The 13,178-nt window shown below is 39.0% G+C and overlaps 1 protein-coding gene across 4 annotated transcripts; it reads left to right on the top strand.

Moving 5' to 3' along the window:
- Positions 1-1,681: 1,681 nt before the first annotated feature.
- On the top strand, positions 1,682-13,099 carry slc35a5 (solute carrier family 35 member A5). Of its 4 annotated transcripts, none has more exons than XM_063498736.1 (10): positions 1,682-1,762; positions 3,778-3,937; positions 4,094-4,192; positions 5,546-5,679; positions 5,905-5,972; positions 6,309-6,497; positions 7,196-7,390; positions 7,483-7,610; positions 10,719-10,987; positions 11,609-13,099. In XM_063498736.1, the coding sequence occupies exons 2-10, from the start codon at positions 3,811-3,813 to the stop codon at positions 11,675-11,677; spliced, it is 1,278 nt and encodes a 425-aa protein (XP_063354806.1). In that variant the 5' UTR covers positions 1,682-1,762; positions 3,778-3,810; the 3' UTR covers positions 11,678-13,099. The 4 variants fall into 4 exon arrangements, with proteins under 4 accessions (XP_063354806.1, XP_063354807.1, XP_063354808.1 ...); XM_063498737.1 differs by having other exon boundaries at positions 1,685-1,762; positions 3,781-3,937; XM_063498738.1 differs by having other exon boundaries at positions 1,689-1,758; positions 3,781-3,937.
- Positions 13,100-13,178: the final 79 nt, after the last annotated feature.

Raw genomic sequence — 13,178 nt, 5'->3', positions numbered from 1 at the left:
TTGATTGTGGGAATGAGTGTTGAAATTCTGATCGTAAATTTCTCTGGCCTAAGAATGTTCCAGAAAATCACTCTTAAAAACATGCCATAATTTCAGGGAAGCATTACTGTATGTGTAATAGGTGTGGGCACACATCATTTTGGTTTACCCCAATTTCACGCAGTTGAAATACTGTTAAATGTAGCCTAAACTCATAACTGGACATTCACTTAGTGTTTACTACTGATGTGTCGGTCGCGAACGAAATGGCTCTTAGAGCCGGGTCTTTGGAGTGAACGACGCGATCCGACTCCTTATCGCGAGCCGTGGGTTTTTGTTTTTTTTCCCTTTCTCTCACCCTCTCTCTTGCACTTTTTTTCCGCTTCACTCCGCATGCCAGCCTTGTGCTTTGCGCTGGGCAGAGGGGGGAGGGGCGATAGTTACACTGTCAGTAGCACAGGAACAGAGTGGGAGAGAGAGACAGAGAAAGACAGCCAGGGACAACAACGTCACATTAGAAAGGTATAGTAATCGTCAACAACTATTTTCAGTTGTGGATGATAAAGGATTCAGAAAGTTTATTCATGCAGGCCCATATGACAGAGAATATGCATGTTGTTTTTGTTTTCATATTTTAATTTATATTTAATTGTGTTGCAGTTTGCAGTGTTTTGTGTTGTTTCATTTTAAATTTGTTTAAAAGGAAAAAGCTGAAAATTTAAATAGTTAAAAGTTGAACTGTGACTAGTTGGTTTTTGTATTATATGATTTATTTATTACATTTTATGTGGAGTGAATAAATAAAAGTATATTTACGGTGGCCCCTAGAGATAAAGCACGTACAAACTTCAAAACGTACGAACTCTGAAGCACGTACAAACCCTGAAGCACGTACAAACTCCAAAACACATAAAAACTCCAAAACACGTAAAAACTCCAAACCACGTACAAAAGACAACAGAAGTGCTCCAGAATGCTAGGCGCAGTGTTTAGCTTTTGTTACCTAGTGGCTACACAAGCCAGCAAGTACCAACGACCTGATTTGGTGTGTGGTAGTAACAGGTAAATGAACATTGTTTTTTTAATTATTTGAATACATATGAGTGCTTGTGTATAAATACACAAACCATACACATATGCTTTCAATTGTGTAATTTAAGTGATCTAGGTAGCTCTGTTTTGGAAGTTCAGTTAACTCTAGGAATGTGTTTTGGAGTTTGTACGTGCTTTTTGGAGTTTGTACGTGCTTTGTCTCCAAGGTCCACCACATATATTTATATATAAACATATATAAATAAAACCACTTTTTTTTTTACATTAGTAATTCCTTTTGTGCATAATTTTATATTATTGTTAATAATAACTTAATTAAAGCAACAAAATAACCTGAAGAGTCGGTTGGGAGCCGAAAGAGTCGACTCTTTTTAGTGAGTCGAGCCGAAAGAGCCGGTTCCCTAAAAAGAGTCGGAAATCCCATCACTAGTGTTTACCAGTTTATTATTATTTTTAAGTAAGGTGTGACTTAAAGTATCACATTTACATCAAACAAAGACAAAAAAAATCTATTATCATACTCACGCTTTTATTCATGTATCATTTTTCTCTTGTCTCTTATTTCCCCTTGTCTCGATTGTACTTTATTTTCTTGTCCCGTGAACATAAATACAACGGGATGACGTCGTAACCTGTGTTTTAACGCCTGCGCAGATCAACCAGGAAGCGGTAGTGTTGGCGAGATGTAATCCCTCGGTTGTGTTTTGTACTAAAGAAGACTAGCAGGCAGGTATTTATAACACTGCCCTGTTTTCTCATGTTATGGACAGTGGCCTCAAAAAATAATTTCCGAATATTTAAAAGAACAAGCGTGTTTTATCGGCACAAAGGTGACGATTTAAAGGCTAGTGATGCAAGGCCACCTCTGTGCTTATAGAGCTGTGTGTTGAATTTTGTGTGTTTGAACAGTCTAACTTACCGTCCTGCCAATTTTCGGGTGATTTTTATAAGTTTTATGAGTATTATTGGACATGGCAATGGAGTTTAAATTATCTCAAAAGCTGGAAGTTGATTTAAAAACTGTCGACTAATTTGCTGTTAGTTTGTTTTGTTAGTTCTTAAGTCAGTAAGTCTTTGTAAAAGTGAAATATAACTACGTATTTTAGCAAAGTGTCGGTAATTAAATTCTGTGTATTTAGGTCTGTGTAGGTTCTCAGACGCCAAGATCATGGTAATGTAAGTCGCGTTTTTCTCCAAACGCCAGATTGCAAGAGTACAAAACACGTATTTTCTCTTGTGAGTAGGAAAAGGAGAGGAAGCACTGTATCAAATAAGCTTACTCTAAAATTAAAGCAACAGTACTTTTAAAACATCATTCAGTAGTTATTATAGCTATCTAGTGTAATCCTTATTATTATTTTTTGTTAAATTAGTGAACAGAAAACACCCCAGCACCAATACTTATTGCACTTAGCAGGGAGTGTTTTTTTTTTTTGGTCTTGGTGAAATTGTGGATATACAGTACTGTGCTAAAATATTGAGGCTTCCCTCATTTGTGGCTATTGGCGGCTTTTTAAAAAAACAAACAAATTTTCAGTCCAGTCATTGTACCTGATTATTTTCAGAGGAACTTTTATTTATTTATTTTTGTTTGTTTGATAAGCCACTTAACACTGACCTGTGAATTATTCAAGAATAGGAGAGCCCAACTCAGTGTTGTGTCTGCATATAACAAACAACTGAGCAAAGAGCCAATTTTAAAATGTATTTCTAGCCACTTTATTACTTGCTGCCTCTCACAAAAACACAGAATTTGTGCCCATTTACTTATTTGAATATACAACAAATGCCCAGGATAATGCTGTTTGACAGGGACAAAATTGTATTTTTTGCACTAAAGAAGTGTTAGCTGAAAACTTGGCATATCTCAGCATGGTGTGCAGCGTGTCTTTAAAAGCAAAAGGAAGGTAGACAAGTGGAGGACAAAAGAAGAAGTGGCAGGCTTAAAAACCTGCCCACAGCTGATTAACAGTATCTCAAAGTTACGTTCTTTAGAATCAGGGTGAAAAAATGCAGCAAAGACCTGACACAGGACCTGAGAGATGCATCTGGGTCATCTGATCCATATACTGCTTACCGAAGCCGCATCAGAAATGGTGTCAGTGTGAGGGTGGCTGTCAAAAAATTACTCTTAAGGAAGGGAAATTGGAAGAAAATGTTATGGTATGCCAAATGACACAATACCCAGACTGAAAATCCCTGTGAGCCCTGTTGCAACAGTGCTTATTGAGTCATAGTTTGACAGAGAATAAACAAAAACAGCCAACATCCACATAAAGCTCTTGGATTACTTAAAGAATTGACCTGAAAGCTTGCCTGATACATAGATTTCTTGGAATATGAAGGTCATCTTACTGAATATTGAGAGTATATACCCCTTATCTTATATTTCAATGACACGGTCATCTTTGTATTGCATTATACTGAGTTGTTTCTCCTCATAAGCTGTTTCACAGATGAGCCATTAAAGGAAAAGCCATCGCATATCTCTAAACGGCTCACACAGCATAATCAGATTGATATTCTTTTAACCAAATTAACCTGCAGTGTTGTTTTTAGTGTCTTGTATTTGATCATTATTTCTGCAAGTTTTAGTTCACACTTACATCCTGTCAATGTTGTCTTTTTAAAATCTTTTCAGAGACACACACAACAGTTTTAAAAAATTCTTTGGCAGTATAATAATCATAATGTAAAGGGGAAGTCTGATAAACATGTGTGCGTGCATGTTTGTATGTATTCCAGCAGGCTTGGCTGGATCCATTTCCAGTCGCAGCCATGGCGTGCTGCCCCTTGTGCCCCAGGCTGTGCTCCCGCTCATCAGCCTACACTCTTGCTCTCGGGCTAGGCTTTGTAACACTGGGGACCAGCCGCATCCTACTTCTGAAAATGTCTGCCAATGCCGGTGATTACCTGACAGTAAACATATGCACACAACTTTTTTTTTTTTCACAGCTGGATAAAAAGATTTAAAAAACAGTGTTAATTTTTCTGGCGTGCATTACAGTGATGTGTTGGCAGCTTGCTCAGCACGTGTCTTCACTTTTTGTTCTGTTTGCAGAAAACAAGTATGACTTCCTCCCAGCATCTGTAAATCTGCTTGCCGAGGCTCTTAAACTGCTCTTCTGTCTGGTCATGTCAGTCAGGGTCATAGTCCGAGGTAAACTTTGATGCCTGTGTGTGTGTCCTAGTTGGGATCAGCTTATGTTCTGGTTTCATATCACATCTCGAGGTGTTTTCACACCTGCGGTGTTTTGTCTGTTTAAATCAAACTCTAGTTCGTTTTCCCCCCTTGGTGCAGTTCGTTCGTGCAGGTGTGACTGCACTCAGGAGCAGATGAAAAGAACAGCACCGAGACCCTTTGGAGGAAGTGGTGTCAGTACAGTTCCAAATTGACTCCAGAGCGGTTCGTTTATGGTGTGAAGGTGTAGTTTGAGCTATAAAAAACCCCATCCCATAGCAATGTATGCTTTGTAATCTCAGCATCGAAAGGTACTATAGATGTGCAAAGGTCTGTACGAGCTAGCAGCTAACCATGAAATAAATGTAAATTCTCTGTGTTCTCAAATAGCCCAGAACACAGCACCTTCTTCCTGCGTTTACTTTTGTTGCTCCCGGCCCGACACATCTGGCTGCTGAGCAAACTGAACATTGTCACATTGTTTGTAGTGACGCAGTTCAGTTTGGTTTGTGTGGAGTTCACTTGAATTCTTCTCTGTGTGGAAACAAACCCAATCACAAGGAAAAGCTAAAAGTTTACAAACTCATCAAGTGGTTAAGACCAGAGTAAATGAACTATAGATGTGAAAACACCCTCAGTTTCAGATATCTGGGCAAACTGCTTGAATGTGGAAGAAGTTAAAAAGAAACTAAGATAATGTTGGAAGTGTGATTACAAATTCTACAAGTTTGCCTATGAAAATAAAGAAAACATAGCAGTTAAATATGACTGATCTGTTTTTAAGGTTAAAAGCCCCATTTTTGTTGTTTCATTTGTGTAAATTTTCATCTCAAACTTATAAAGAGAGAATCTTTCTGTCAGACTGGCCAAATTTCCTGTAGAGGACCATTATTAATGAATTATTAATTATGTATTATTTATTATAAAGTCCTGTGTCTCCAAAATTTTGGGATTGTACCTATTAGTTTATCATACATAGGTGTGACTGCCTGTTGAAATTATTTTTAAATTTCAATATACCTGCTAGCTTAGATCGTAGAAGGCACTAAAAATCTAAACTAATGAAGTCTATAGGAGACAGGTTAGTGAATGATGGCCAGTCAAAATAAGGTCAACCCTCCAATTAAAGGTCAGTGGCAACAGGAATGTTGAATTAATCATTACAAAATGGAAGGGATCAATAACCTGGGTATTAGTATTTATCATATCTCGAATATGACAAAAACCACGACAAGTCTTACAACTAATATTTGTGTTCATAAGTTCATCTGGCCTCATTCTGTGTTCCATGAGTGAAGGATGTTCGTTGACTCTTTCTTTCTGTTACTACAGAGGGCCGATCATGCAGAGATTTGGGTTGTGCCTCCAGCTCTTCCTTCCTCAGCTCCCTGAAGTGGGCCGTCCCTGCTTTCCTTTACTTTCTTGACAACCTCATCATCTTCTATGTTATGAGCTACCTGCAGCCCGTTAGTACAGATAAGATATTTAAGATGTTTGCTAAATGATAGCTGCTAGAGGGAAATTTGGTTGCCTGGACTGCAAATTTTTTTTAACCCTTTGTTAACATCCAAATCTCATTTTCCAGTTTGTAGATTTGAGCTTTTCATATCAGACTGGCATTAACAAAATGTCCTGCATGAGTATTTGATGCTTTAAATGTGCTGAGCTGCTGCTGTTCTTTTTGTTCCCAGGCTATGGCAGTGTTGTTCTCCAACTTTGTCATCCTGACCACAGCTGTGCTCTTTAGAATTGTTTTGAAGTAAGTTTCACTTTTAACTCAACTCTTCAGAAACATGTTGTGTGTGTTTGATTGTGGAATGAGAGGTGATATTTTAAGATTTTTTTTTGGTTGGTCTCTTGAGGAAAAAAGACATTTTCTTTTCCTGTTTTCCAATTGTAAGCGGACCAAAGTGTGCATGTGAGTGAGAATGGTCTCCTATACTATGGAACACTGTTACTGAATGTGTTTTGCTTGTCCCAGTGCACTAAAGCACTCACAGGTAATTTGATCTTCAGGCTGTTATTTTTATTACTGTATATCATAAGCTAATAGATTAAGCGTCATTTGTTTTTTTTACTTGGCCTTTTCCTACAGGAGGCGCCTGTCTTGGGTTCAGTGGGCAGCATTGGTTATTCTCTTCCTGTCCATCGTTTCCTTGACAACAGGATCAGGAGGCAAGCAAAACTCAATAGCTGTTCCCAGCCTTCACTCAAACCCACTTTCTAGCCCCTCCAACTCTTGCTTACTCTACACCCAGCTTCTGGAGGAGATGAAGAACAGCAGGTAAAAGTGAAGCATGCAGGATTATTTAACCTTTACTTAACTAGGAAGTAGATCTTCGGAGATTTAAAATGTTTTTGCAGCAGAACAATTTTCCAGAACAAGATGAGCAGCAGCACAAAATAGAACAATACACACCCAGTGAGCATATTTATACACATGAGATAAAGAATAAAGTGTAGAAACTTAAGTAAAATATTTCAAAACTATGAAAACATCATGACAGGTCTAATGTAGTGAGTCTGCAAAACATTTATCACTGTATTCAAATAATTTCTAATCACCTTGAATTCATTTAGTGAGATCAGTCCCTTCAAATATAGTTGATTTTGCAGCTCATGCTGGGAAGCTGAATATTAAACTGCCCACAGCTGTAGGGAGAGATGGAAAGATTATATGTATCAGTTCCAACTATTTTAGCAGGTCTTTTATGCAAAGGGAGAAGAAAAGGTTTGGTAATCTAATAAATGACACATATCTGTCATATTTGTAATATTAGATTTAAATGATGGTGTTTTTAACTGCTGCATCGAGAAAGTATTCTGTAAGTAAAATGGCACAGAGAGCTTTGGGAAATTCTGAGCACTTCTTTTGCAACTTGATAACATTTTTGTATTATTTATTAATCTACAGTGAAATAATGTAATGTACACGTTACATTAAATACGCTTTTTCACATCTTTGTTCCTTTACACTGCCAGTATATCATGGGCATCAGCCCTGCCCGGCCAGGCCTGGAGGGACAAAGTAGTATCGAAGCTTCAATCTCTGGGTGTGGGTCACATCCTGCTCATCCTCCAGTGCTTCATCTCTGCCATGGCCAACATCTACAATGAGAAGATTCTCAAAGAAGGAGAGCAGCTCACTGAAAGCATCTTCATACAGAACAGTAAACTGTGAGAAGCTGCTTGTGAAGAAAATGGGAAAGCAGAGGACATGTGGATGACTTTGGTGCTAACGTCAGTCGTTTTTACTGCGTGTTTTTTAGGTATGCCTTTGGTGTGGTGTTTAATGGTCTGACTCTTGGGCTCAACAGCGAGGCACGAGGTCTCACCATGCACTGTGGCCTCCTACATGGACATAACATTTATTCCCTGGTCTTGGTGCTGGTCACTGGTGAGTAATGGTGGATTAATGACTCGCACTGTCATCACAAATTTGTATTTTTTTTTCCCATTAGTCAGATTTGTCAGTTTCTTCCAAAATGTCAGTGTTAAACAAAAGTGGACCAAAACAGCTTCAACATTTATTCTACTTTTGGACATCATGCAGTCATTGGGACCACAAAATTACATTTAACATTTTTAACTTTTGGTGTTTCTGCCTATCACAAGATTGATAACTTCAGTCAGCACTGTAGTGCATCATTCTCACATCAGAGGGACATTTGAATACTGTTTTATACAGCATATGACTGGAAGATGAATATCAAGCAGGCATAAGTGTGATGTTTATTGAACTGAGATCTCCTACTGTCATTTCTGTTGCTGGAGATGTCCACTCTAATTTAATTTAATTAGTTTGCTGCTTTGAATTATATGCAAACATGTCCATGTGGATTATAGAAGTTGCTTGAGGAAGAGAAAATATGTTCATCAAAAGAAGACAGTTGAGGTACTCGGGGCATCTAACCAGGATTCCTCCTGGACGCCCCGTAGGTGAGATGTTTTTGGCCATGTCCTACTGGGAGGAGGTCTCAGCGGGCTTGGGGAATACTGTGTCCTCCAGGATGAGCTGGGAGGGATGGCTGGGCTGAAGGAAGTCTGTCAAATTGATAAGCAGAGGAAGTGGTGCAGCACCTGGTTCTGTTTGTAGAAGCGCAGATGTAGGGGCAGCCAATCAGATGAAAGCTGGCGTAAATAGAGGAGGGGTTGGGGTGGGGGCTCCAAAAGACTGTAGAATGCAAAACCACTACTTTGTACAATTTCTGTCATCTACAGACAAAATCATCTTAACTTGTGATCTTGTAAGCTGCTGGTACTTGAGTTGTTTTATGCCTCTGAACAGAGCCTGGTGGGTATTTGGTAGGGGTGCAACAATACTCGTATCGATATTGAACCGTTTGATACAGTGCTTTCGGTTCGGTACGCATATGTATCGAACAATACAAAATTTTTAATTTATTTTATGTCTGTGTTGAGAGCTCAGTGGATCTGCGTTCGACTTATCCGCCTAGGCTGCACTGTCGAGCGCAGATCCACTGAGCGCAGCGCAAGCTAGTGAGACAGAAGTTAAGCTAGTTGCAACATTGCAAATTGAACCTCCCCCAGCCTCATTCAGATCTGGCGTTTGGAACTATTTTGGTCTTCATGCGAAGTATGACCCTGAAGGTAAGCGCATCATGGACAAAAGTAAAACAGTATGTCGAATGTGCCACACAATGCTCAATTACATTGGTGGGAACTAGTGCGTTAGCGCAGTTTGCTCGTTAATGTGTTGACGCCGTCCAGCCCCACGCACGGGGCAATCCGCGGTAGCTCGTTAATGGAGATTTGCCGTGTTGTGGCGTTAACGTCATTTCAACGAGATTAACGCTGACAGCACTAGTGGGAACACAATGAATATGACTGCACATTTACTCCGACATCATCCTAGTGCAAAGACAAGTGGAAGCAGACAAAAACAACAAGTACACATGCTACAAACTTTACCCGAGTCATTTAGACAGCCGTTAGCACATGATTCTCCTTATGGGGACCTGATATGTTTAATATGCTGCTGAGAATGTAGCCCAGAAGAAGCGTATAGTATAGCTTTTATTTTGGAAAGAGCCATTTCTCTGTAATAAACTCTTTTTCCAAAGATGAGTGATTTCTCGATCAGATAGATTTATTTTTTTTATTACTTTGTTGTAGAGCTGGGCGATAGAACGATAACGATATGTATTGCGAAATAACTTTTTCTCGATAGAAAAATTAAACTATTGTGATAGGCCTCATCTCTCTTGTCCTCTTAAAAAAAAAAAAAAAAAAGAAAAAGAAAAAAAAGAACAGCCAATCCAAATTAAGTAGCGCAGAGCCGAACCAATCACAGCCGCAGCGTCAGGTCACGTGACTTGTTACGTACAGCACAAGTGCCAAGGCGCACATGTGTATTTGTTTTTGCAGCCGGGCTGCCCAGGTAATGGAGGAAATGAGTTTGCCGACTAGAGAAAAATCAACCGAGAGCGTGAGCGAAGGTTACCGAAGAAAAAACAGATGATGGTTCCAATGCCGGAGAGCTTGTCGAACGGAAGGGCCATAGAAGTTCCGTAGTGTGAAGGTATTTCGGCCATTTCAAGTCTGACAAAAAACAGAGTAGCGCACTGTAAATTGTGCCGAAAGCAAGTCTGGAAATACAATAAACCGGTGCATGCTCAATCTCTGACTGAAAGCGCTAATTCGTCATTCGGCTTTTGTCAGACTAAAGTAACTGTTAAAACTATTTGAAAAGCTAAGCTATACAACAAGGAGAGATTGAGAATTTCCTTTTAGTTCTCAGTTTATTTGATATTGACAAAAGTTAGTCAATTTTGTCTGTTCTTCTGTAAAACAAATTAAGATTTATTTTTAGAATTAAAATTTTGTTTCTAAGTGGAATTGACAATTTAGTAGTCTGTTTTGTTTGTTCTATTTTGAAACTTAAACACTTTAGCGGCTGCCTTTTGTGTAGTTTGCAATATTTGCCTTTATTTATCTGAAAAAGTCTCATGTTCCTTAAGTACATCTACCCTGTTGAACTTATTATGGGAAATAAATATTTAAATCAAAACAAGCTGCAGATTATTTCACATTTTACTTGTGAGCAACGGCACATTTAAATCTTACAAATATAGTTATTTGGCTTATATCGTGATATATATCGTTATCGCCTAAAATGAAAAAAACATATCGTGATATGAAAAAATCTTATATTGCCCAGCTCTACTTTGTTGTTTCAGCAACATTAAATTTAAAAACTGTACTTTTGAGTTAAAATATGTATTTGTAATTTTAATAAATGACAAATTAAAAAGGCATGAAAATTTTTTGTATCGAAAAAATATCGAACCGTGACACCAAAGTATCGAACCGAACCGTGAATTTTGTGTATCGTTGCACCCCTAGTATTTGGTCCTGCTTCTGGCATCAGTGCTAAACTACACTAATCCAGCTGCTGGATGTAATTTGTTATTAACTGGACTAGTTCATTTATCTATCTCTGGTATGCATTTGAAGAACTCATAATCTTCTGTGTTCTCCCTAGCTGCCCTGGGCTTATCCGTGGCCTTCATCTTAAAATTCAGAGACAACATGTTCCATGTGCTGACTGGCCAGATCACTACTGTTCTGGTCACAGGCCTCTCCCTCTTCCTCTTTGACTTCCACCCTTCGCTGGACTTCTTCCTCCAGGCACCCACGGTCCTGCTGGCCATCTTTATCTACAATGCCAGCCGGCCCAAGGACCTGGAATATAGCCTGCAGCGGGAGAAACTACGGGTCATCAACGGGGAGGTGTTTGAGAGGTCAAGAGGGGTAGGAGACAAACCATAAATCCTCAGTAGTCACGCACACAAGCCCACACACTCCTTTTCCTCACACAACTTCGCTCACCTAACCCCGATGTATATCCACTTCCTCTACTCCCGCCCACATACCAAGTGCTCTGCAGGAAACTTGGCTCTTGTTTCTCTGTAATGTCATTTCTTGAGTGCAGGAGGAAACCTGATTCCCAGCTATGAAAATAGCATCCAGGCTCATGCTGGAGCCTTACTTCATATAATTCCTTTAGTAGTCAAGTGTTTTTTGATGGAAGAAGCTATTTAACAATACAGTAGTCTGTGGGGATACTATCCTGGAATTCTTTTCATCCTCAGCGTCCTGTTCTGTATTGAAGAAACCCTGTAATTCATGTGAAATGCCAGGTTTCAGGTGTTTTTCTTTGCTAGAGCACTAACAAAAATACCCTCTCCATTGGCAGCCGTGGCTTTAAAATGCACGGTACTTCCCCGGTGTTTTTCGGGGAGCAAATACTGCCCTCCACTTTCTGAAGACAGAAAAAAGATGTGCACAGTACCTCAATGTCTGCAGATTTGTCCACTGGATTTGACCACTTGTGCATTCATTCTGATGCCTTGTCTCTTTTTTGTGTTGCAGGACGGTGAGGAGCTCGAGCTCCTGACAAAGGCAAATGCAGACAGTGAATCTGATGAAGAGTCCTTGTAGTAATGATAGAGCTCACTCCCAAGTATCCAGAGGATACTCTGCATCTTTCCTGCTGCTGATGTCGAACTGCACAATTGACTGGATGGAACATGGTCACAGATTGTCTGTGAAAGCATTTATTTGAACAATGATAATCCGGTAAACGGTGAAAGATACTGTTGATAGATTATATGATAGACTCCTAGAATTAAAAACAAACAAACAAGGTGTTTAATAACAGAATTAGCGAAATGTGTATATTTTGGAAACGTGCCTGTCTGTGGATGACTGCTGTCATTCATATGGGGGAAAGTACCAGCAACGCTGTTTGTTGGAAAATAAGTGATAAGTGATACTTTTGGATTCATTATGGATTTCTTTTATGGACAGTGTATTTCTTTACATGATTCCTGTTGTACATGCTGCTATTTGACTGCTTGCTGGTGCTGGACGTCTAAGGACCAGAAACTGCAGTTTCAGGATTGTTTTGATAATAGATTTGTTTGAAATTCTAGTGATTTTGAATCTTTATCCACAATATGATGAATTCGGTTTGTATTAAAATACTGTGGAAGAGGCAGTCCAATGCAAATCCACAAACTATACATTCACAAGTGTTCATGTATTAAGAATTGACACACACATCATGGGCCAAATGCATAGGCACTTTTTTTCCCCCCCTAAATCTCAGTCTTCATGAAACTCAACCCTTGTCCATCAGCCTTGTTTTACTCCATTCTGCAGTCATGAATGGATGTAGGAGCTCCTTTAACTGTCTGGACATTTGCAGCTCAAATAATTTCACATGGTGATGAATAGAACCACAAAGAAGACGCAGAGTTTTCATCAAGGTGGATAAAAGAAAATGTCTTTTATTTGGTGATCTCAATTCTGGAATCACAAAAGAAGAAACTCAACCAAAGGGAAAAAAGGAACAGAGGCAACTATTAAGTCCAAAGTAAAAGGGGAAAGAAAGAAAATACCACTCACATTACTACGAGAGGCAAAAAAAAGTAGTTTTTCATTGTTGACAAAAGAAAGCAGAGCTGCAGCTTTTTATAGGACCCCAAATTTCCCCCAAAATAATAGGAGGCTTGCTAAAATTTAGTACACCCGACATTAGGTGGAAACAGAAAAAATATAAATGAATGTTTTATACATCTGGCACCTGGACTATTATTTTCTTTGGACTATTGGTGTTTATTTTCTGAGCCAGAATAAGTGGTATTGACATAATTGCCACTAATGCCTGACTTTCTGTCAGCACCACAAACTCCCTGCTTCTCTTACTTGGGGCTTGAATATTTTCTTGTTAAACTGTAAACATTGTCTAAAGATTGTTGTTTGTGCCATTAAAATCCTCACGTGTGAATGCATTTTCTTGTAAAATAAATGGCAAGTTGTTTTACTTCTGTGCAAGTAATGCAATTTAATACAATCGCTGATGTCTTGTCATAAATTTATGTGCATTTATTTAAATACTGCGGTTTTCTGGAGGAAGACCTAAAGGGTACTAGCTGCT

This window comes from Pelmatolapia mariae, linkage group LG16_19 (assembly GCF_036321145.2).
Source record: "Pelmatolapia mariae isolate MD_Pm_ZW linkage group LG16_19, Pm_UMD_F_2, whole genome shotgun sequence".
Classification (NCBI taxonomy): Eukaryota; Metazoa; Chordata; class Actinopteri; order Cichliformes; family Cichlidae; genus Pelmatolapia; species Pelmatolapia mariae.
Note: the sequence above shows the minus strand (reverse complement) of the source record. Positions and strands in the feature narration are given on the sequence as shown.